Below are 21234 nucleotides of genomic sequence, written 5' to 3'. Positions count from 1 at the left end.
CCTAGTCAAAGAGGGGACTTCTGCTGTCAGCCGGGAAGGCTTGCGACCTCTGGATGCCTGAGAAATAAAGGGAGGTGTGTCACCCGCTGGCCCCACAGGGTTGGCTGGTGGGAAGGAAGCACACAGGACACAGCACACCACCAAGCTCTCGAAACTCAGCTTTATTGACTTCCAGTGTTTCCCTCTTGGTCTGAGCTCAGCCCAGCTGGCTTTGATAGGTCACTGAGACTCAACGGCACAGGGGCTGGCAACACCCCGGCTCCACCACTTCCCTCCCCGGCCACTGGGCTCCCCAGGGAGGGAGGAGGAGAGGCAGCTTCTGTGGTGTTGGAGAGAAAGAATGGGCAGCAGGGTCAGAGGCCAAAGGAGCCATACAAGCAGCAGCATGCCCGGAGCACCCATCACATGCTGATTCCAGCCACACACACACACACCCACACACACACACACACCCCAGAGCGCTAGGGTGGCCTTCCACCTTCCAAGCTCTCACCAGCCCATGCCCATCAGCCCTCTTGAGACCATGCCCTGCTCAGCCAATCCGCCCTGGCTCATTCTCAGACCCCAGGACTGCCCACAGGAAAATAACCTCTCCCAGATGCCTCAGGGCTTTGATTTGTACACTCTAACCCCAGCGCTAGCAAGAGATATCAGGGGAAACGAAGCTCAGACCATTCCCCCTTCATCCACATTCTTGCCACCCCTGCCAGGGACAAATCAAATGACAAGATGTCCCCATCTCACAATGAGTTAACAGGCCGACCAGAGCTGGAACTACATATCCCAAGATGCACAGCTCAGTTAACTGCACACCACTTCCCCCAAGCATGATCTAACAGAAAGGAGGCGAGGTGCATTGCATTCTGGGACTTGTAGTCCCTAGGAAACAGCACCAAACACCCTGGGAAGCGTTTACAGGCTAAGCCTACCTCCCACCCGGCCCCCGCCCACCGCCCAGGCCCGGCTCTATGCTCAGCACGGGTGAGGGAGAGGGATGGAGGGTCCCCTCCCAGTGCACAGGGTTGGGCGCTGTCCTGTTGGAACTGTGCAGCAACTCTGGGTCCCGGACATCCAGCTCAGAACACATCTGGGGAGAGAGCAGGGGTGGGGTGACAGGAGAGAGGATCAGCCGCAAGCCGTGGAGGGCAGAGCTAAGCATGCAGCCCTGGGCTAGCCCTGTGGCCTCTCCCTGAGCCCTGATGCATGGTGCGGGAGGATGGGGTGTGGTCCCTCCTAGACCTCCCTCCTGGGGCACCCTGGCCCTATCCCCCCTCTCCAGGGTTAGCCGGCCTCACCTCTGGCTAGTCCGGAGGCTGGGGGCAGGCTGAGGCAGCAAGAGGAAGGGAGGAGGAGTAGGCTCCGGTTCTGAATCTGGACGGGCCGAGAGGCTCCCGCCCCACCCAGCTAGCCTCCCCGGAAGACCTTATGGCCCTACGGGCCACAGCATCTTCCTCGCCACAAAGAGGCCTTCTGGGGAAAAGGAAGAAGGGAGTCCCAGCCAGGCAGGAGGCAGTGAAAGCAAGCGATGTAGCTCGCGGGGAATTGCAGAGAGAAGAGTGCAAGGGAGGAGAAGCAGCACCAGGAGGGAAGCAACAGAGACGTCAGAGCTCAACACTGCGCGCGGAAACCGGGGTAGGGGTGTCTGCAGCAGACCAGGAGAGCTGTGGCTGCCCACTCTGGCTCAGAGAACCTCAGGCCAAGTCCTCCTTCCTTGACATCATTCAGCAACACAGGTGGCAGAAGGCCTGGACATGAAGGCCGGACCCAAGCCACTAATGCCCCTTAGAAACTCCCCGTCTAATAAGAATTAAGTTCATCCTGGCTCCTCAGGCCCTCCCGCTGCCCTGAGGTCCCCCCACCCTGGACTTCACCAGGGACCTTTCAGCCGTGGGCTGAGTACAGCAAATCCACGCTGGAGGGAGGGGTGGACCTGGGAGGGGGCACCGAGGTGGAGAGGGTCTCCTGCAACTCAGGCCATGCCCTTCTCTGACCAGGACTCCCAGTGCCCCTGAATTGGGTGGGCTGGGCCTGGTGATCAGAGGATGAGGCAGCGTGTGGCCTTCTCCTCCGGAGAGGGGCTGGGCTTGGCTGTGTCACCCCTTGCACCCTCATGGGGCTCCCGCACGCCTGGATCGTGGTTCTGGGCCTTGGGCTGCCCCTGCCGTCGCCGCTGTGCCCCCCGCCCACCTGCTGGTTTCTTCCCAGCTGCCTCCATCTCTGACAGGCTGTAGGCCATGGCAAGCTGCAGGTCCTCATCCTCTTCAGAGAGGCTGCCGTCAAGGGGTCGTGACACAGGGGTCTGCCGGACCTGCGTGGCCCCTGACCTGGAGGTGACAGACTGCTGCTGCTCACGACGGCTCAGCTCCAAGCCCAGGGCCAGGTCGTCTGGGATACCTGCAGGAGTCACAGCCACCATGAGGCCCTTTGATCCAGGCCGCGGGAAGCCTGCCAGGTGGCCTCATGCACTCTGGGCACTCTCAGCCCCTCCTCTGGAAGGCATGCATTTTGAAACCTAGCATGGTTATGAGCATGGCCAGTTATTCAGCTTCAGCAGGTACAAGCTGTCTCTTTGGGCAAATTATTCAATCTCACTAAGCCTCCCTTTCCTCATCCATAAAATGGGAATGACAAGAGTGCCTACACTGTCAAATGGTTCCAGTGATTAAATAAGACAGCTTGTGAAGTGCCCTTATTAGCACACAGAGCTCCCAGAGTCAGCGGGCACCAAAAGGTGACCATCCTGTACCGCATGGCATTGTGGGAAGAAGAGGTCAGCCCCAGGAACCCTGCATCCTGTAGTTTCATTCCTGGCTTCACCCTTCACTAAGTAGGTCAAAGCCTCGGGCATGGGGCTGCCCAGGAGTTAGGACCGTTTAGCTATGCTCAGGCTCCATCTCTGCAAATGAAAAGTAGGGCGAGTGCAAACTGCCCTGCTTTCCCCTGGTTCCTATAAGAATATTGGGGATATGGTGGTGTGTGTGCAAGGGCTTTGAAACTAGTCATGTGCTCTGCAAACTCCAGACATCCCAACTCATGACAATGGTGACTAGCGGGCACTCTGAGAGCCCACGATTCTGTGTCCCGGCCCCCCTACCCCTTCCCTGGATCACCATCTCCGATCCTGCCAGTCTGGCCTCCCTGGCCTAGGGGAGTACAGAGAGGAGTAGGTTGGGGAGGGGGCTCTGGGGCCTCGGGCTTCCTGCCAGGGATCAGTGGCCGGGCCCTTCCTCACCATTGATTGTGACAGACTTCAGCTGCCCATCCTCCTCCACTTCTACCCGCTCCTGCCCGTTCTCCATGATCCTGTGGGAGACAGCATGGTTCACTGGGCAGGCGGGCCTGAATCCTGCGGGAGTCTGTCCGGGCTCTGCACTGCACTGGACAAGACGTACTGGGCTCTGCCCTCAGGGAGCTGCCTCTCGAGTCGTCTGCAGCCCCTCCACTGCCACTTCACCCTCCAGCCCTGGCATGGTCCCAGAAGCAGCCCTCACCTGCGTGTGGTGATGCGGCGTCCTTGGACAAAGGTGGTGGACGTAGAGACGGAGCGAAAAGCACCAGCCCCAGGACTGAAGGAGAAAGACGAGGAGGAGAAATCTGGCATCGGGACAAGGGGGGTGGGGGAGGAGGGGGCATTAGACAGAGGCTGCACTCGGCAGGCAGGCTGTGCTCACAAAGGGCCGAGAACCTCTGTGAGGCAGGGCTCTGGAGACATGAGAGAGAAGGCGTGGGAGAACAACAAGCTGAGGTGAGGGGCTCCAGGACTCCAAACGCTTGCATGCATGGGAAAGAATGGCACTTACCAGAGTGCCCAGGAAAGGAGGAAGAGAAGGTGAAGAAAGGGCCCGAGTGTCGGGAACCCCGGTTCTGAAGCTCTGAGAAGGGGCCCAGGTCATCTGCAATGAGTAAGCAGATGAACCATCATCTGGTGAAAAGATCCTCCCCCGCCCCCCACTGTGTGAACCCTTCTTTTTTTTTTAAACATTTATTTGTCTGCACTGGGTGTAAGTTATGGCATGTGGGATCTAGTTCCCTGACCAGGGACTGAACCCCAGTCCCCTGCATTGGGAGCACAGAGTCTTAAGTCACTGGACCACCAAAGAAGACCCTGAACCCTGCTTAGTCTTAGTCTTGAAATAGAAGCTGCTAAGCAACTGGGTACATTTCAGCTTGGACTGATTTATAAATCAAATTCATTTTTAGTGTTATATATGAAAAAGTTCCCTGGTCAATTGCGGCCACCGTTAATACAGGAAGGCGGGCAGAAGGAACATCTCCTTCAGTTTTAGGCATAAGCCTGGTGTGATGTCAGGCAGACGCTCTGCCATCTGCTGTGGGACTCTAAGCAAGTTATCTGAATGTGCCTCAGTTCTCTCATCTCTAAGTGGGGATAAAGTTATCTATCTCCCAGGGTTCATTTAACCATTCAAATAGGTAGCGTCTATTGTTGTTTGTAATGGCATTATCACTGTCCCATGATGTTCTGAGTCTTGCTTGCATGGCTGTCACTGTGGAGGTTTAACAATGAATTACTGTTGTTATCATTTACGTAAGGCGAGTCTCTGAAGTGTCACTATAAGGTCACGAGGGTTCTGGCATGTGTGAGATTCTGTCCCAGCGCTCACTTGGATCCACCCCCACAAAGTCTTCTGTCTGTGGAATTCTGTTTCCCTCTCAGCTCCTGCCTAAGGCCTCCCGGCTGATGGAGGGCGGGCCTGGAGGGAGACGTCCAGCTCGTCAGACGCCCACCAAGTCCACTCACCAAAGAGCTCTGCAAAAGGGTCTCCACTCCCGAAGAATTCCCGGAAGACCTCCTCTGGGCTGCGGAAGGTGAAGGTGAAGCCAGGTCCGCCACTACCAGCTTCCGCGCGAGACGGGCCGGTTCCTGGAGGAAAGGCAGCATGGGGAGAGGGCTCAGGGCAGGCACCCTGCCCTGAGTGAGGGGACCCCACCCAAGGCTCGGAGACTCCAGGAGCCTGGAGTGAGAGCAAGAATCCACTGCAGAAGACTGGCCTCCCTATTTCTCCCTGACCCACTTCTGTCCCGGGGTGTCCCCGCTCCACCTACCTGCCCCAGTCAGCCCTTCCCGGCCATAGAGGTCGTAGATCTCACGCTTATGCTCTGAAAAGAGAGACTGGATCATTTCTCCCTTCCTCTAGGATGACGGCCACCTCCCCCCACCCCCAAATTCCAGGCTAGGCCCGTCTGAAGACTGTCCAGAGACTGACACTTGGGGGGCAGGAGGGTGAACAGGGGACATGAACATGGCCATGGTTTTAGCAGCAGCTCAGCCCTTCACACAAGGGATCCTTCCCATCTGTAAAATGGACACAATAACAGCACCGACCTCATAGCTGCAAGGATTAAATGAGATAATCCACCTAAACTGCCTAGCACAGTCCCTGACACTCAGTGCTTCATAAATGTTAACTAATGATCACTGTGTTATCATTAATCAGGGCTTTAACCTAAATGTCAAAGAGACCTTCCGTGACTACCTAACAAAAGTTGGTGCCTGTGATTCCCTATTCCCTATCACATTACCCTATTATTCCTTTAGAATAACCTTGTCTCTGCATTTACTTGGTTAATGTCCATCTTTCCTGACCAGACTGTGATAAACCCATCAGGGCAAGGACATAGCCTATTTGTCCTTCATTGTTCCTCTGCCCAACAAGAGCCTGGTACCTTGAGCACTCAGTGAATATTTTTTGAATTAATGAATGAAAGACCTGGAGTCATATTCCTTGAGCAAGTTACCCCATTTCTCTCAGCCTCAGTTTTCTTGCCTGCCAAATGGGATGATAAATCCTGTCTTGAAGAATGGCTATGAAGACTCATGGAGATTACACCCCCTAAGGCCTGGCTCAGAGAAGGCTCAGCATACTTTGGTTCCCTGCCTTGCTTCCTTCCCCTTATCAGGACGTATGCCGCAACTATCAGACCCTGGGGAACAGACACTGAGACAGGGGATCAGGGGAAAAATAAAAGGGTGCTTGGCACAGAGTAGGTGCTCCTCTCAATTGAAACAAAGAATTCCAGAGTCCCTGTGATAGAGGAGCACTTAATTGCCAGGTTGAAAGAGGCATGGAGGTGACGAGGGTGGTGGCAGCATGGCTTTGGGAAGCAATGTGATGGGCATGAAGTGGGAGTGACAGGTGCTGGCCTGCCCTGACCCCTGACCCTGGCCCTTACTGTCGGACAGCACTTCATACGCCTCGGCCACCTCCTTGAACTTCTTCTCAGCAAACTCTTTATTATCTGGGTTCTTGTCTGGGTGCCACTGTAATGCCTTCTTCCTATACCTGCAGGAAGTGGGTTCAGAGGGGAGGGTCAGGGGACAAAGGCAGGCACTTCCCACACGGAAACACAATGACCCATTTCCTGTTAGCGCACCATGGCCCTTCCACCACTCAGATCCAGGTCAGTCCCAGCTGCTAGGGCTGCCTCTGCAGCAGTGTTTTAATGGAGTCCCTCTCTCTCCCCTCTGCAGCCAGTGCTAGGACTACATACTTGCATCAGCAGATGATAACCTGAGAGGGAGAAAGTCCCAGCCCTAACCCTTCCCTGGGGCTAGCTTGGGTCTGGGGTTGCTACACGTGTCCATGGAGGGTACAGAGGCCGCTGGTCCCTCCTGGTCTCAGTGCTTGAGCATGTCTGCACTGCATGCTCAGAAAGCCCACACTTAAGACGCTGGGGGATGGGGTAGGAGTGAAGACTGAGGGAAAGGACGGGAGGGTGCACTGGAAAAAAAGCCCACACTGCAGCTCCTAAACAGAACTTCTGCCTACACATTTTCCCCTATTCATCCAGGGGTTTCCTTCCTCCCTACAGGGGGTCACTCTCTGAGGAAGCCTCCAACCCCACCCCAGTCCTTTCTAAGGACCTGGCTCTCTCCGCACTGCCTCTAAAGGGCCCGGGGGTGGTGGCTGGGGGGGTGGGGTGGGGTGAGTGGCTTTCTGATGCACGGCGGAGGCACTTACGCCTTTTTGATGTCATCAGCGGACGCACTTCGCGGTACGTCTAGGATCTCGTAGTAGGATGCCATGGCAACTCGTTAGTCGTCAGGCGGGTCTCCTTGAGGGCTGCGGGGTAGAGAAGGTAGAGTCAGACCCGAAAGAACCGAGAGCCCCTCCCTGGGGCTGAAGACCCCCTCAGGGGGCTGCAGAGCCCGCTGGCTCTCCTCGCGGCCGGTGACTAGACTCCCTCCGGCAGCCTTATCGGCCCTGGCAGGCGGGTGCCACCGGCTATCTCGGGACTCAGAGCCGGGGCGCCCTATCGCAGCCCGCAAACGCCAAGGGCCCCCCAGCCTAACCGGGGCCTCCCGCCCGCACCTCCTCCGCCAGGAGTTCCTGGCCTCCTGCAGCGCCCCGCCCCTGCCCCCCTCCGGGAACCGTCTGGCACCGGCTGCCCGACTCGCGGCTGCTGCGTAGGACGCGGCCGGCCCAGCTGTGCGCGCAAGCGTGCGTCAGCGGCACGGAAACTACTAGAGACCCAGAGGAGGCCGGCTCGGCCTGTCACCTGGGGGGTGGACTGGGGGCCGTGCTGCTGCAGGGGCTGCCGGGAGATGGAGGCGGAGCCGGCTATTTTGGGCTTGCACCAGAACAACGTCATCCCCAGATGGGACCTGGGAGACAGCGGCAGGTTCCATTCAAGCGTGACGCATTCGCCAACAAACAAGCCTCCCAGTCCCTGGCCCCTCTGTGGCCTTCCTACAGACAGGCTCGGTGACTCGGGGAAAATCGCCACCTCAAGGGCCCACAGACTCCCCTCGGGGCCTAAATCCTCCCCTTTCTTCAGATCCCTGCTCCAGCCCCATCCTCAAAAGAGGCCGCCCAATTTTCCTGAGTAGGTCAGACCTGCCTCTCATAGCTGTTCTTGGCATATTTCCTCACACTGGTCAGAGATACAGATTAGCATTTGTTTATTTGACTGACATTCACCTCCCTAACTAGGATGTCAATTTCGGAGGGTAGAGATTATGTCCTTTTTTTTTTTTCTCTCTCTCACTAGAGTATTAAGGACAGTTAGTGGGATTCAAAAATAATCCGTTGGATGATTAAATAATGAACAGATGGGAACATGTTGTTAACGGTTTTGACACATTTGGGGTGGGGGGCAGAAAGAGAGGAAATTCCCCAGATTCGAGGTTTTTCTTTCCAAACTGATCCTGAGTAGACCTCTTCCATTTTAAAGTGATTTCTAGCCCATGGCCTCATGGGAAATTGAGAGAACCTTCTAGAACTGGCTTCTACTTGCTATCCAGGCCAATGCACAAACATTAATTGAGTATCTTATATATTGTAGATGCTGCCAGGATGTAAAAAGAAGACTGTGGCCCAGTCCCTAACTTAACAGAGCTCCAACCTAAGATACCAGCCCAGCAGTATAGACCACTAGGAAAACCCAAGGCTTTGGAAACAGACAGACCTGGTTTTGCAACCTGGTGCTACTGTGTGACAGGAAAACTTCTAAGGACTCGTTTTTTTTCTCCCTAAATACAGGTAATGCCTAGGGCTCTTTGAAAGTCACATGAGGTATAGTGAATAGGCGGTACAGGTGGGAAAGAATCCACCTTCAAATGCAGGAGACACAAGAGATGCAGGTTTGATCCCTGGGTTGGGAAGATCCTCTGGAGTAGGAAATGGCAACCCACTCCAGTATTCTTGCCTGGAAAATTCCATAAACAGAGGAGCTGGCAGGTTACAGTCCATGGGGTCGCAAAGAGTCAGACACTACTAGGCACACAGCACAGGCTCTTAGTACAAAAACTCTGGCATCATTACAGGCTGAACAATAATGGTTATGTGAATCCAGTATTTTAAGCTGGGTGACCCAGAAATACTTTCATCAAAGAGAAGGGCTTGAGCCAGACATGAAAGCAGAGCCTGGAGTGCATTTGTCCAGTTTTCCTGGCTGCTCACAGTCTCTGAGCCTCCTACCTACCTACACCTGGTGAATTCCCACAGTGTAGGCTTTGATGGGAAGCAGGCCACTACTTGCCACAAAACCTGACACTTTCTCTCCCAGACTCCCTGGCTCCAAGGGCGCAGGCAAAAGCCAGACACTCTGCCAGTCGGGAGGGCCAACTGGGAATCTCCAATCTGGAACAAGTCACAGAGAAGCAGGGGCAGTTGAGAATTCATTTCTACAGCGGTGGCAGTAGAGCCAGCAGTGGCCTCTAGTGTCTGGAGGAGGGAATGTCAACCTCAATGCCTGGGTGGGAGGAGGCCTCTCTGCAGTGAATGGAGGGGACAGGGGTCTTTTAGGCAGTCTGTCCCATGCCCTGACCTTGACTGTGGTACGGACTGCCCAACTTCCCTTGATGGCTACCTGTTTGCAGAGTCTTATTTGGCAGCCCTTGTATCGATACTGTATGCTACCCAGTATCTCTCCAGTTATATGTGTGTGTCTGTGTGTGTTGGATGGGGGTGGGATTGGGTGGATGATTTCCTGTTGTTGTTTTTTTTTGCCAGAGTTTCTACTGTTTCCAGTCTTGACTGACCTTGGTATAAGAGGAAGGAATCAATTAGGTTCAATCAGTTCAGTCATTCAGTCATGTCCGACTCTTTGCGACCCTATGGACTGCAGCATGCCAGGCTTCCCTGTCCATCACCAACTCCGAAAGCTTGCTCAAACTCAGGTCCATCGAGTCGGTGATGCCATCCAGCCATCTCATCCTCTGTCATCCCCTTCTCTTCCTGCCTCCAATCCCTCCCAGCATCAGGGTCTTTTCCAATGTGTCAGTTCTTCACATCAGGTGGCCAAAGTATTGTAGTTTCAGCTTCAGCATCAGTCTTTCCAGTGAATATTCAGGACTCATTTCCTTTAGGATTGACTGGTTTGATTTCCTTGCAGTCCAATGGACTCGCAAGAGTCTTCTCCACAGTTCAAAGGCATCAGTTCTTCGGTGCTAAGCTTTCTTTATAGTCCAACTCTCACATCCACACATGACTACTGGAAAAACCATAGTTTTGACTAGACGGACCTTTGATGGCAAAGTAATGTCTCTGCTTTTTAACATGCTGTCTAAGTTTGTCATAGCTTTTCTTGATTAGGTCACTCCAAAGTCTTCCAAATCTCTTTCTTTTTACTTCTCTTATCTCAACAGACTTTTGTCTAGCACTTACCATGTATGTGGTATTATGTTAAGACTAGGAATATAAAGAGATTTAAGTTTCAGTCCCTGTACTGAGGGAGATGAAAACCTTGTTGGGGCACAGACAAACGACAGCTGAAGGGAATTATGTGGAACACGAGTAGCAAGCAAAGGGTTAATTTCCTTTGTTCACAAAGGATTCCAACAAACTTATGAGCAAAGACGAGCAATGTAATTTTTAAATGGGCAACGGGCACAGAAAAGACAGTTCACAGAAGAGAAAGTACTGGTTTTTAAATGTGGAAAGCTGTTCAAACTCATTCATAGTAAGAGAATTATAAAGGAAAGCTGCAAGAAAATACTTTCACTCCTCAGATGATTGATGCAGATCAAAAAGTGTACGTTATATGGGAAAGGCTGTGAGCACAGGAGGTCTCATATATTGGTAGTGGGAGGGGTAATTTGGATATAAGTTTTAAAGAGAGCAGTATGAGATATATATCTAAATTAAAGGTGTGTGCCCTTTGACCCAGTAATGCCAATTGTAGTAATCTGTAGTTGTACATATATGCAAAAAAGTATGTGCAAGTGTTGCAGCATTCTTTTCAATAGCAAAGAATTAGAAATAACCTAAATACTACACCATTAATAGCAGACTGGTTAAATAAGTAATGATACAATGCACTATGGAATACTATATTGTCACCAAAAAGAATGAGGCATATCTATATGTAATGCTATGTTATTGTTAAGTGAAAAAACAAGATGTAGAACAACGTATATTTAAATGTGTGCACACATTAGTATACATTAGTGTGCACACTTCAGCAGTCTGGAAGGAAATACCATAATAACAAAAAGCATGAACAATGATGGCTGCCAAGAGGGGAATAAATGAAGGGGACTTATTTTTGCTGTTTGTAAATCTCTTTGGTACCTTTTGAATTCTGAAGTGTGTGTACATAATAACTGGTCAAATACACATGTAATCTTTTAAAATCTAGTTGGGGAAATGGGATATCAGAAAGAAGCTGAGTGCTACGCTACAAGGCGATCCATGCCAAGTATCAAATGAGCAATAGAGACAGAAGAGAGAGACTCTAGAGGAAGGAGAGGTCTCGGAGCTGGATGGGTTCTGGGTGACTGTGACCTAAACTGGAAGGAATGGCAACAGTGAGGCAAGCAGGGGGAGGGAGGCCAGAAGGGAATGCAACTTTGGAGGCAGGCATGTTCCTGACACATCAGAGGTAAGGGAGGAAATGTGTTGGGTGGAATCCAAAGTTGGGGCTCTGTCTCTTGTGTCTGCCTTCAGGAGGTAATTGTACCCTGGCTTTAGAAGCTTCGGGGATGAAAGCATTCCCCTACACTGAGGGAGTCCTCAGGAGCCGGGCTAGATGGGCACTCCCAGCTACCCCATGGAGATCTGGGTTGCCACCTCCCACACCCACACCCAGCCCAACCTAAGCCTGCCAGAACTTGCCCACAGAGTTACTAACTGGGAGGCCTCACCAGATCCGAGAGGAGGTGGTCCTCCAACTGCCCAGAGTGGGCTGGCTGGTACAGCCATCAGGAGGGGAGCCTGGCCACCTCTGTGGATGCCCAGCCATGTTGGCAGGTGAAGACCTCACCTTTCTCAGGGCCTTCCCTCACCTATTGGATGTCAGTTGTGGGGAGCTTTTGAAGCTTGGCCCCAGAGACGCCTTGGCCCTTGTTCAGCCCTGGAAGCTGGGTCCCTGCACCGGCCCCCCGCGCCCTCTCCCACGGTGCCTGGGCAAGGGAGTGTCAAGCGTCACCCCCTCCCTGCCTTTGAGGCAGCTGAGTCACCGTCTGGGCACCGGGGACCTGGCAGGTCTAGACGAGGTGACCTCTGGAGTGGTGCCCCGATCTATTGCAGGTGGGAGGAGAGAACACCAAGGAAGAGGAGGCAGCAGTTTTGGCCAGACTGACCCAGGTTTCAATCCCCACTCCTCCACTTCCTCGCTGAGTAGCCTTGTGCAAGTCACGTGACTTCTCCAGGCCTCTGTCACCACATCTATAAAAGAGGCATTCATTAAACAGATTTGAGAATCTAATATGTGTCAGGCAGCATTCTAGATCCTGAGAGAAGAATAGGCCTTGTTCCCATGGACCTTCCAGTCCGGTGGGTACAATAATTATATTTACCTCAGGATTAAAGAAGGTAGTATTGGGCATTCCCTGGTGATCCCATGGTTAGAATTCCATGCTTCTACTGCAGGGGCACAGGTTCGATCCCTGGTCAGGGAACTAAGATCCCGTAAGCCTTGAGGGGTGACCAATAAAAAATCATTAATTAAAAAAATCAAAAAGATAGTATGAATGTGGGGCCCAGTATATAATAGGTGCTTAATAAACAACAATTTTTCTTGGGTTTTAAAAGCTCCTCAAATAACCCCTCTTCCCTCCCCAAGTTTGAATCCAGTTGATAGAAAGACACAGGATAGAGATTTGAAATTCAGCCCTTTTAGAGGGGAAAAAAAAATCAATAAAAGCAGACTGGAGGATACAGCTGAGCTAGCTATTCAGCCAAAATGGGTTTCAGAATAATTAAATGATTCTCCGAAGCCCATCGCACAAGTAGACACACAATTGCAGGCCTCTGTCTTCCCAGGACAGAGCTTACCTGTCAGCTGAAATCCTCAGAGAGGCATTGAGAGGGAGGAAACTGTTGGGCCGGGCGTGCCTGTTTTCTGCTCTAAACTTCTCACCATCGTGGTGCCGCCACTCCATCCTCTAATTACAAAATAATTATTGAGACAAGAGACAAGAGTGACAGGGACAGGTGAGGGGGACCATATGGGGAAGGGGAGGAGTCACTGCCTTTCCAGTTTTACCTGAGTGGCCTCCTGGGCTAGGCCCGGGTGCAGGTGTGTGGAGGTATGTGTTTTATTCACCCCGTTCTGAGAATCACCCACCTTTCCTGCCCTGGTTTGTATCTCACAGGCTGCACCCCCTTTTTCCTAGGTCTTCTCTTACCAACTAGTGCGTGTCTCGGTTCACCCAGTGGGAACCACTGGCTGGAGATTGAGGGTGTAAGGAAAGGCGAAGCCAGTCTGTTTCTCTTCCCGTCAAAATCAGAAAGTAACTCAGGTGATGCTGCGTCTCCTGCATGGCTCTGGTATAGTATAGTGTTATTTGCTCAGTCATGGTCTATGGGGTCGCACAGAGTCGGACACGACTGAAGCGACTTAGCAGCAGCAGCAGCAGTCCTACTGTTCGCAACCCCATGGATTGTAGCCCGCCAGGCTCCTCTGTCCATGGAATTCTCCAGGCAGGAATACTGGAGTGGGTAGCCATTCCCTTCTCCAGGGTATCTTTCTGACCCAGGGATCAAACCCATGTCTCCTGCATTGCAGGTGGACTCTTTACTGTCTAAGTCCACCAGGGAAGACCCTGACAAACACCCACCCTCCTCCCCACTCCTGGTCCCTCTGAGTAGCTCTACTGTGGCTCCAGATGTCACCTGGTGATCTTGGCTCCAAAGCTCTGGCACCATCATCTCATACCTTGACTCTTCCAGCCCTAAGGGTGATAGCAGCTTCCTGGCTTTGCTGATTTTGGGATTTCCTTGCCAGCATCCAAGCCTGGGAAAGGGAGGCTGCAGGGAGGACAGTGCCAAGGACAACACTAGGCACTGCATCTCTGGGGCTGCATTAGGGGTGGGGGTTGCCCTAGTTCTAGACCTCCAGTGATCAAACCATCCCTTCAGCCCAGAAGGCATTACAGAAAATCTACACACAAGGATTTGGGGGCAGTCGTCCGGTTGGAAGTTGTGCTTGTGGCATAGGTTTGAAGACAGGTCGTTTGTCTTTATCTAAAAGTGATGAGTGAGATGATGATTTCAGGGAGGTAGACTCCCTCTTGACCCCCAGCCATTGCTCCACGGTTGCTGCCACTGTGCCACCATTCTTCCTTAATGCCAGCTTCGGGACTCTCTACCTCTCTTCACTCAAACCTCCTGCCTGAAGAGGACAGGAGGGGCGCTAGTGAGCACCAGCTCTGTCAGACACCTCTGTCAGACACCATGTCGAATCTCCTGGCCTCAACCAGGCTCTTGTTGCAGCCCTGTGTGGCTCAGACCAGCTTCACAACTTAACAGCGCCTCACCTCCTGCCCCCAGGTCTTCCCTGTTGACCCTGCCGCCCAAGTGTGTGCAACCTGGAGGTACAGGCGAGTTAATGCTTGATGCGGGGAAGGTTTAACCAAGGCGAGAATGGAGCCAGTGTAGAAATTCCCCACCCTCACCTCCTCTCCTGCCCAATCTCCCAAGGAATGGTTCTAAGATGCCATTTATCCCGCTACATCCTCTCCAGGATGAATTCTCCCTCCTTCTCTGCTTTACCCACCTCAGCCTTCATTCTGCTCCCTGGAATGAAATCTGAAGTCAGATCTGCTTTCTGGGGAACCCAGGCTAAGATACTAGCCTTCTTATCTCTTATGAAGGAACCCACCCCCAGTGGTTTTCCCAAGAGAAAAAGACTTTTGGGAGACAATGAGGCCACAGCACTTTATTTAGGACAGACACAAAGGATTCCGCTAGTATTCATCCCCCTCCTCCTCTTCTCCCTCCCCCTCCACACTATCCATGCCCACCTCCTCATAATCCTTCTCCAGGGCAGCCATGTCCTCCCGGGCCTCGGAGAACTCACCCTCCTCCATGCCCTCGCCCACGTACCAGTGCACAAACGCCCTCTTGGCATACATCAGGTCGAACTTGTGGTCCAGGCGGGCCCAGGCCTCAGCGATGGCGGTCGTGTTGCTCAGCATGCACACGGCACGCTGCACCTTGGCCAGGTCTCCCCCGGGCACCACAGTGGGGGGCTGGTAGTTGATACCGACCTTGAAGCCCGTGGGGCACCAGTCCACGAACTGGATTGTACGCTTGGTCTTGATGGTAGCAATTGCGGCGTTGACGTCCTTGGGTACCACGTCTCCACGGTACAGCAGACAGCAGGCCATGTACTTGCCATGGCGGGGATCACACTTCACCATCTGGTTGGCAGGCTCGAAGCAGGCATTGGTGATCTCTGCCACCGACAGCTGCTCATGGTAGGCCTTCTCTGCAGAGATGACTGGTGCATAGGTGGCCAGGGGGAAGTGGATGCGAGGGTAGGGCACCAGGTTGGTCTGGAACTCGGTCAGGTCCACGTTGAGGGCGCCGTCAAAGCGCAGGGAGGCTGTGATGGAGGAGACGATCTGGCCGATGAGGCGGTTGAGGTTGGTGTAAGTTGGACGCTCGATGTCCAGGTTGCGGCGACAGATGTCATAGATGGCCTCGTTGTCCACCATGAAGGCACAATCTGAGTGCTCCAGGGTGGTGTGGGTGGTCAGGATGGAGTTGTAGGGCTCAACCACGGCCGTGGACACCTGGGGGGCTGGGTAGATGGAGAACTCCAGCTTGGATTTCTTGCCATAGTCAACAGAGAGCCGCTCCATCAGCAGTGAGGTGAAGCCAGAGCCAGTGCCCCCTCCAAAGCTGTGGAAGATGAGGAACCCTTGGAGTCCCGTGCACTGGTCAGCCTAGAGCGAAGAGAAACGTGGGATCTGAAGCACTACTGACCAACAGCAAAGAACCAGCTTGTGCTCTTTGCGATTTCCCCAAAAGTTTCATAAAATCCTTGGAAGACTTTTCCAGGGGCAAAATATAGGCTCTGATATGGCAGTCCCACTCTCCTCTCCTTCCCCCTCCTCCTCTCTCAAACCTCCCGAGACCTTCCACAGACATTTCTCTTTACTCTTGTGCCAACAGTCATTTATTATCATAACTTTCCAATTCCACCTGGTTTCCTATCCATGCCCGCCTCCTGATCTAACTTCTGATGTCTCTGGAGGGCTTCTTTACTGAGATCAGCAACCTAGAAACCTGGTCCACATCCTTGCTGAAGGCCCAAGTTGATCAGAGAGCCTTGGGCTGGTGTTACTTGGATCCCTGTTTTTCACAGGGCCTTCTGTCCACATCCCTACAATACAGGCTGACAATCTGGGACTGCGTATGGGCGTTCGTAGCTTGGCCAGGCAGCCAATCGACTGGTGGCCACTCTGCACAGCATTGGGCCAGTTATTGTAGGAGATAAAGGGGACACCCAGTTATGGACTGGAACCCACCCTTTGCCTCCCCTCCTTACTAGTCCTGATCCTGTGTGTTTAATTCTTGTCTGGGAGACTCTCCCAAGGATGGAAACTGCCCTTCTTCATCTGGCCTCCAGATCACTTCACGACAGGAATGCAAATTTCCCTTCCCAGCCCTCAACCCTTCTCTCACCAGCTTCCGAATCCGGTCCAGCACCAGGTCAATGAGCTCTTTTCCGATGGTGTAGTGGCCTCGGGCATAGTTATTGGCAGCGTCCTCTTTGCCAGTGATGAGCTGCTCTGGATGGAAGAGCTGGCGGTATGTGCCCGTCCGAACCTCATCTGCAATGGACAGAATTGTAGGTGCCCTGCCCCTTGCAGCCTGGCTCCCAGAGCCCCAGGGTACACAGAAGGGGTGGGGTCACCAGGCCCATTCAGGCAGTCGCTATTGCTCTTGGCTTTAAGGGTACGTCAATAAAAAGGAAAGGGATGTGTGGTGACCTTGAGACTCTGGAGCTGAGTGATAGCAGATCTGGAGTTCTGATTGGCTGCAGCAACTGGAAACCGCAACTCCAGGGCTCTCCAGTTATGGAGAATGACTTGCCGGGGTACCTGGGACAAGGCGTGACAGGGCCTGATCATCACTCACCGATCACAGTGGGCTCCAGATCCACAAACACCGCCCTCGGCACATGTTTTCCAGCCCCAGTTTCACTAAAGAAGGTGTTGAAGGAGTCGTCCCCTCCCCCGATGGTCTTGTCACTGGGCATCTGCCCATCTGGTTGGATCCCATGTTCCAAGCAGTAGAGCTCCCAGCAGGCATTGCCAATCTGCACGCCGGCCTGCCCCACGTGGACTGAGATGCACTCACGCTGAGTGGGCAAAGGGCAGAGAGAAGGGTATCATGTCTGGACATGATTCCTGCCTTCCTTCCTTGAGTGGTTCTCCAGCTGAGAGCAGAAGTTCCTAGACTTTGCTCTCTGTGCCCCATCTCCCGGGGGATGTAGGGTGCGGATAAAACCCTCAGGGGAAGCAGAAGATGTGACCATTTCTAAGATTATAGAGTCCTTCTCAGTGACTAAGCATCTTAAAGAACATTGAGGGGCTCAGATGAGTCTGCCAGAGCACAACAGTCAACTGACTCACATCCAGAAAGAAAGTAGCATCCATTAATAAGAAAAGCAAGAACCAAGTGAGGTTTCAGGGCTGAGAGACAAGGATGAGGTTTATAAGAGCAGAAAGAACTCTGGATTCACTTTACAGTTAGAAATGCCAGTGAAGAAGGGGAACGTGGGCCTGGAATGGATGTGTGTGTGCTGTTCTTTCCTCTTGGCTATGTGTGGTTCTGGAGTGAAGAGAGTCTGGGAGGAAAGTTCTTCCTCACATGGTTCAAGGCTGGTGGTCAAAGAACTCTTGCCCCTGAAGCAGGACTGGGGTAACCCGCTTGGTCCTAGAAAAGAGAAAGGTCTCTGCTCTGGGGAGCACCCATGAGCATCAGAGAGACTTGACTCACTTGCTTCATCTTGTATTGAGCCTCCATTATGTGCCTGACGTTGTGCAGATACTGGAAATTCATAACACTTAACACTTGGTCCCTGTGCTTAAGAAGCTCACTGTCTAGGAAAGGGAGACTTTTATATGATTAAGATATGTGACAGTGTGGGAAGTGGGATCCCAGAGTGTTTCTTCCTGCTCCCTTTGAGAAGTGTTTATGGCAGACCTTAAAAACAAAATGAAGGAATTCCCTGGCCATCCGGTAATTAGGACTCTGTACTTTCACTGATGAGGGTCAGGGTTCAGTCCATGATGGGGAACTAAGTTCCTGCCAGTCCCATTGTATAGCCATAAAATAAAAAAAGAAAAACACAAAACTCAAGCACACCCACCAAATTTCCCCAAGCTTTAAGGCTTAATCATGTGGCAGTTGTGGAGACATGAGAATTCTCACACTGCTGCTAGAAGCCCAAAGTGATGCATCTGTCTTGGAAAGTGATTTAGCAATATCAGAAAAGCTGAAGATGCTCTTGCTCTAGAGAAATTCTCACACAGGTACACAAGAAAACAGGTGCAGGAACAGTCATAGCACCATAGCGACAGAAGCCAATTAGAAGGCCCTCAACAGGAGAAAGTAGATAAAGAATGATTCAGAAGTGGGCGTGGGTGAATACAAGAAAGAATCTTACTCCAAAACATTCTTACCAGAAAAGAAGAAAATTAAGAGGAATCATGACATGATACTATTTATGTGAATCTTCAACTTGTATGCATCATCTACAGATACATTTTTATGTTTGCTATATATTCTTGGAATGTGTTACAAAAATAAAAAAAGCAAAGGAAATATTAACACCCAATTTGGAATAATGGTTTTATTTGGTAGAGGAGGGAAGTGAATGCAGTCAGAGGATTCTATTGCTTAAGCTGGGTAGCAGGTGTTCATCATATTATCCTTTATACCTTTTTGCATATCTGAAATATTTCAGAATTTTTTTAAAGAAGATGCTTTCTCCACAAATTGAACACTTCTCTGATTTTGTAAATGTGATACAAGGGCCTTAACTTCTTGTGATTTTTTTGGATGACTGGGATTAATACAGAGACCATCTGTATCCCAGCCCCATAACTTCCCCACTTGCCTCAAGCAAGAGTCTTCAATACTCTGAGGGCATCTTCCATGAGAAATGACAATAATAAGAGCCCCCTCCTAGAATTACTCTGCAGATGAAAGAATGCAAGTTGCCTGGCTCACTGCACAACACAGACTAGGTCAGGCCATATTTCTATTGGATCCCCTTATCCATTCCCCCATCACCCAACCCCGGGGGTCATAGTAAGAGAAAGTCACAGGGACTTCCCTGGTGGCTTAGTGGGAAAGAATCTGCCTGCCAACGCAGGAGACACACGTTCGATCCCTGATCCAGGAAGATCCCACATGCCGCAGAGCAACTCAGCCCGTGTGCCACAACTACTGAGCCTGTGCTCTAGAGCCCGGGAGCCGCAACTGTTGAGCCCTTGACCTGCAGCTACTGAAGCCCGAGCGCCCTAGAGCCTGTTGCTCCGCAACAAGAGAAGCTACCATGACAAGAAGCCCACACCCCGCAGCTAGAGAATAGCCCTTGCTTGCCACAACCAGAGGAAGCTTGCATAGCAACAAAGACCCAGCACAGACAAAAAGAAAGAAAGAAAAATTTAAAAAGAGAAAATAATGAATTAAGCTGGGAAGGGTTCAGGGTCAAAGGACTCCAGAAATCCCCAGGTCCATGAGGGAGGGCTGACTCAGCTCATCAATCACCCAGCAGGGCCGATGCCTGCTGCTGTATCTCAGAGCCTGCCCAGGTCCCATGCACAGAGCCAGACATTGACCAGGCCTCCACAGCTGAGGGCCCATGCAAGGCATGTCTGACGTGGAGAATGCCTGAGACTCTGGAAACAATGCCCCTCACTCTGGGTATGGGCACAGAACCCAGGCCCTGGAGTCACACAGACTTGGCCTCAAACCCCTGTCCCTCTGGGACGTGGACAGAGTTGCTTCAAGGCGGCTTCTCCCATTGCCTTTCCTTGTTGGTTAAAATAGTATAATTTCATACTCTGCAGGCTTTGTCATTTGGGTGCTTAGTTCCATATGTTAAGCACTGATTAGGCGCCAGGCACTGTGCTAAGCGGTTCACACACGATCTCATTTAATCTTCATAACGCCCCCCTTAGGTAGGTATTTTTATTACCCTATTTTACTGACTCTCAGAGGAGTCAAACAACTCGCTCAAGGTCATGAGCAAAACCAGGAATATTCAGAGAAGGGACAGCCTGGCTCCAACCACACTTCTAACTGCTCTTCTGTCCTGCCTGGGGGGCAGGTTTTCGTAACAGATATCAAATAAGCCCCACCCCACCCCCACAGCACCCTCCCACCCCTAATTTCTCTCCCCCCGGTACATAGCTGAAATGAGGAGTCAGATCAAGGCACAGGGAAAGGACTGGCTAGGAGGATGGGTCCTTACAGCTGGGGGCTGGAACCAGAGGCCAGCAGGGGCAGGTTTACAGGAAATTACCTGTACTTTCTACTTGCATCCTGCTCATCCCACTCTCCCTACCCCTAAATTCAAAGCCCTTCAGCAGCTGCTCAGGCTCTTACCCAGGTCCTAGTTACCATCACCTGTCCCTCTCCATCCCCTAAACAGGCCCCTGCATACTAGCACATTTGGGGGGCCACACTCCCATCTGCAAGTCTCTTTCCCTTTCCCCTACCTCACCTGCCTCCACACTACAGCCCATGAACCCCTGGACACAAGGGACCCTCATTTGCATCCTCAGCCCCCACCTCTGCTTACCATGCTGCCTGGCTGGGACTAGCTGGGGTCGTCTGTCTGTCTGCTGCAAGACCAAAGCTGGGGACAGGTCTGTGAGGGACACAGAGCCTGCTGGCCTCCTTATACTCTCTGGTCTGCTCTCAGTGGGGGGGAATGTTGTTAGAAACAGCCCCAGGAGGGCAGGTCTGTTGACTTGGTTACCAGGCAGCAGGCAGGCGCTGGGCCCGGGCCCAGGCAGGGGAGGAGGTGCCTGCAGAGGAGGGGCCCGCTGGTAGCCCCACACAGGTATCCAGGTCTCTGGGTACACGGTGTCTGTTGCTCAGTCACACAACCCGTGGTGCTTCAGCCTGGCCCTCACAGGTGGGAGAGGATTTAGAAACTAAGCTGTCTGAGCTGCAGCACTACCCCCAACCCCTCCCAGCCCCCCAGGGTTGGTGAGGACTGGAAGAGGAGTGGGCGGGGCTAAGAAAAGCCTGCAGTGGACCAGAAATAATGAGTTACCTAGGGCAGGAGATCAACTTGGGCCTTTCTGGGTGGAAACTCAGAATACCAGAGAACAGCAGAAACTAGAGCTCAGGATAGCCCCATCTCCAGGAGACGTAAGAGACATGAGTTTGATCCCCAGGTCAGGAAGATCCCCTGGAGAAGGAAATGGCAACCCATTGCAGTATTCTTGCCTGGAAAATCCCATGGACAGAGGAGCCTGGTGGGCTATGGTCCACAGGTCACAAAGAATCAGACATG

General features: G+C 52.3%; 3 protein-coding genes across 8 annotated transcripts; 1 reads left to right on the top strand and 2 right to left on the bottom strand.

Moving 5' to 3' along the window:
- Window positions 1-146: 146 nt before the first annotated feature.
- Window positions 147-7485, bottom strand: DNAJB2 (DnaJ heat shock protein family (Hsp40) member B2). 6 transcript variants are annotated; one of them, XM_024975649.2, is made up of 10 exons: window positions 7402-7485; window positions 6981-7082; window positions 6193-6302; window positions 5065-5118; window positions 4760-4882; window positions 3801-3893; window positions 3492-3594; window positions 3233-3303; window positions 2188-2394; window positions 147-1087 (listed from the first exon to the last, which is right to left on the bottom strand). In XM_024975649.2, exons 2-10 carry the CDS (start codon window positions 7043-7045, stop codon window positions 1077-1079), a joined length of 837 nt encoding a protein of 278 aa, XP_024831417.1. In that variant the 5' UTR covers window positions 7046-7082; window positions 7402-7485; the 3' UTR covers window positions 147-1076. The 6 variants fall into 6 exon arrangements, with proteins under 6 accessions (XP_024831417.1, XP_059731172.1, XP_005202914.1 ...); NM_001034592.1 differs by having other exon boundaries at window positions 148-1087; window positions 7332-7422; XM_059875189.1 differs by having other exon boundaries at window positions 147-2394; window positions 7332-7485.
- On the top strand, window positions 7044-12168 carry LOC132342849 (WAS/WASL-interacting protein family member 1-like). Its single transcript, XM_059877542.1, has 4 exons — window positions 7044-7053; window positions 7094-7098; window positions 7199-7845; window positions 8305-12168. Exons 1-4 carry the CDS (start codon window positions 7044-7046, stop codon window positions 8345-8347), a joined length of 705 nt encoding a protein of 234 aa, XP_059733525.1. The 3' UTR covers window positions 8348-12168.
- A 2431-nt stretch (window positions 12169-14599) lies between these two features.
- Window positions 14600-20568, bottom strand: TUBA1D (tubulin, alpha 3d). Its single transcript, NM_001046410.1, has 4 exons — window positions 20512-20568; window positions 16833-17055; window positions 16377-16525; window positions 14600-15634 (listed from the first exon to the last, which is right to left on the bottom strand). Exons 1-4 carry the CDS (start codon window positions 20512-20514, stop codon window positions 14651-14653), a joined length of 1359 nt encoding a protein of 452 aa, NP_001039875.1. The 5' UTR covers window positions 20515-20568; the 3' UTR covers window positions 14600-14650.
- Between the last annotated feature and the right edge of the window lie 666 nt (window positions 20569-21234).

This window comes from Bos taurus, chromosome 2, assembly GCF_002263795.3.
Source record: "Bos taurus isolate L1 Dominette 01449 registration number 42190680 breed Hereford chromosome 2, ARS-UCD2.0, whole genome shotgun sequence".
Classification (NCBI taxonomy): domain Eukaryota; kingdom Metazoa; phylum Chordata; class Mammalia; order Artiodactyla; family Bovidae; genus Bos; species Bos taurus.
This window is presented reverse-complemented; position numbering and strand designations above follow the sequence as displayed.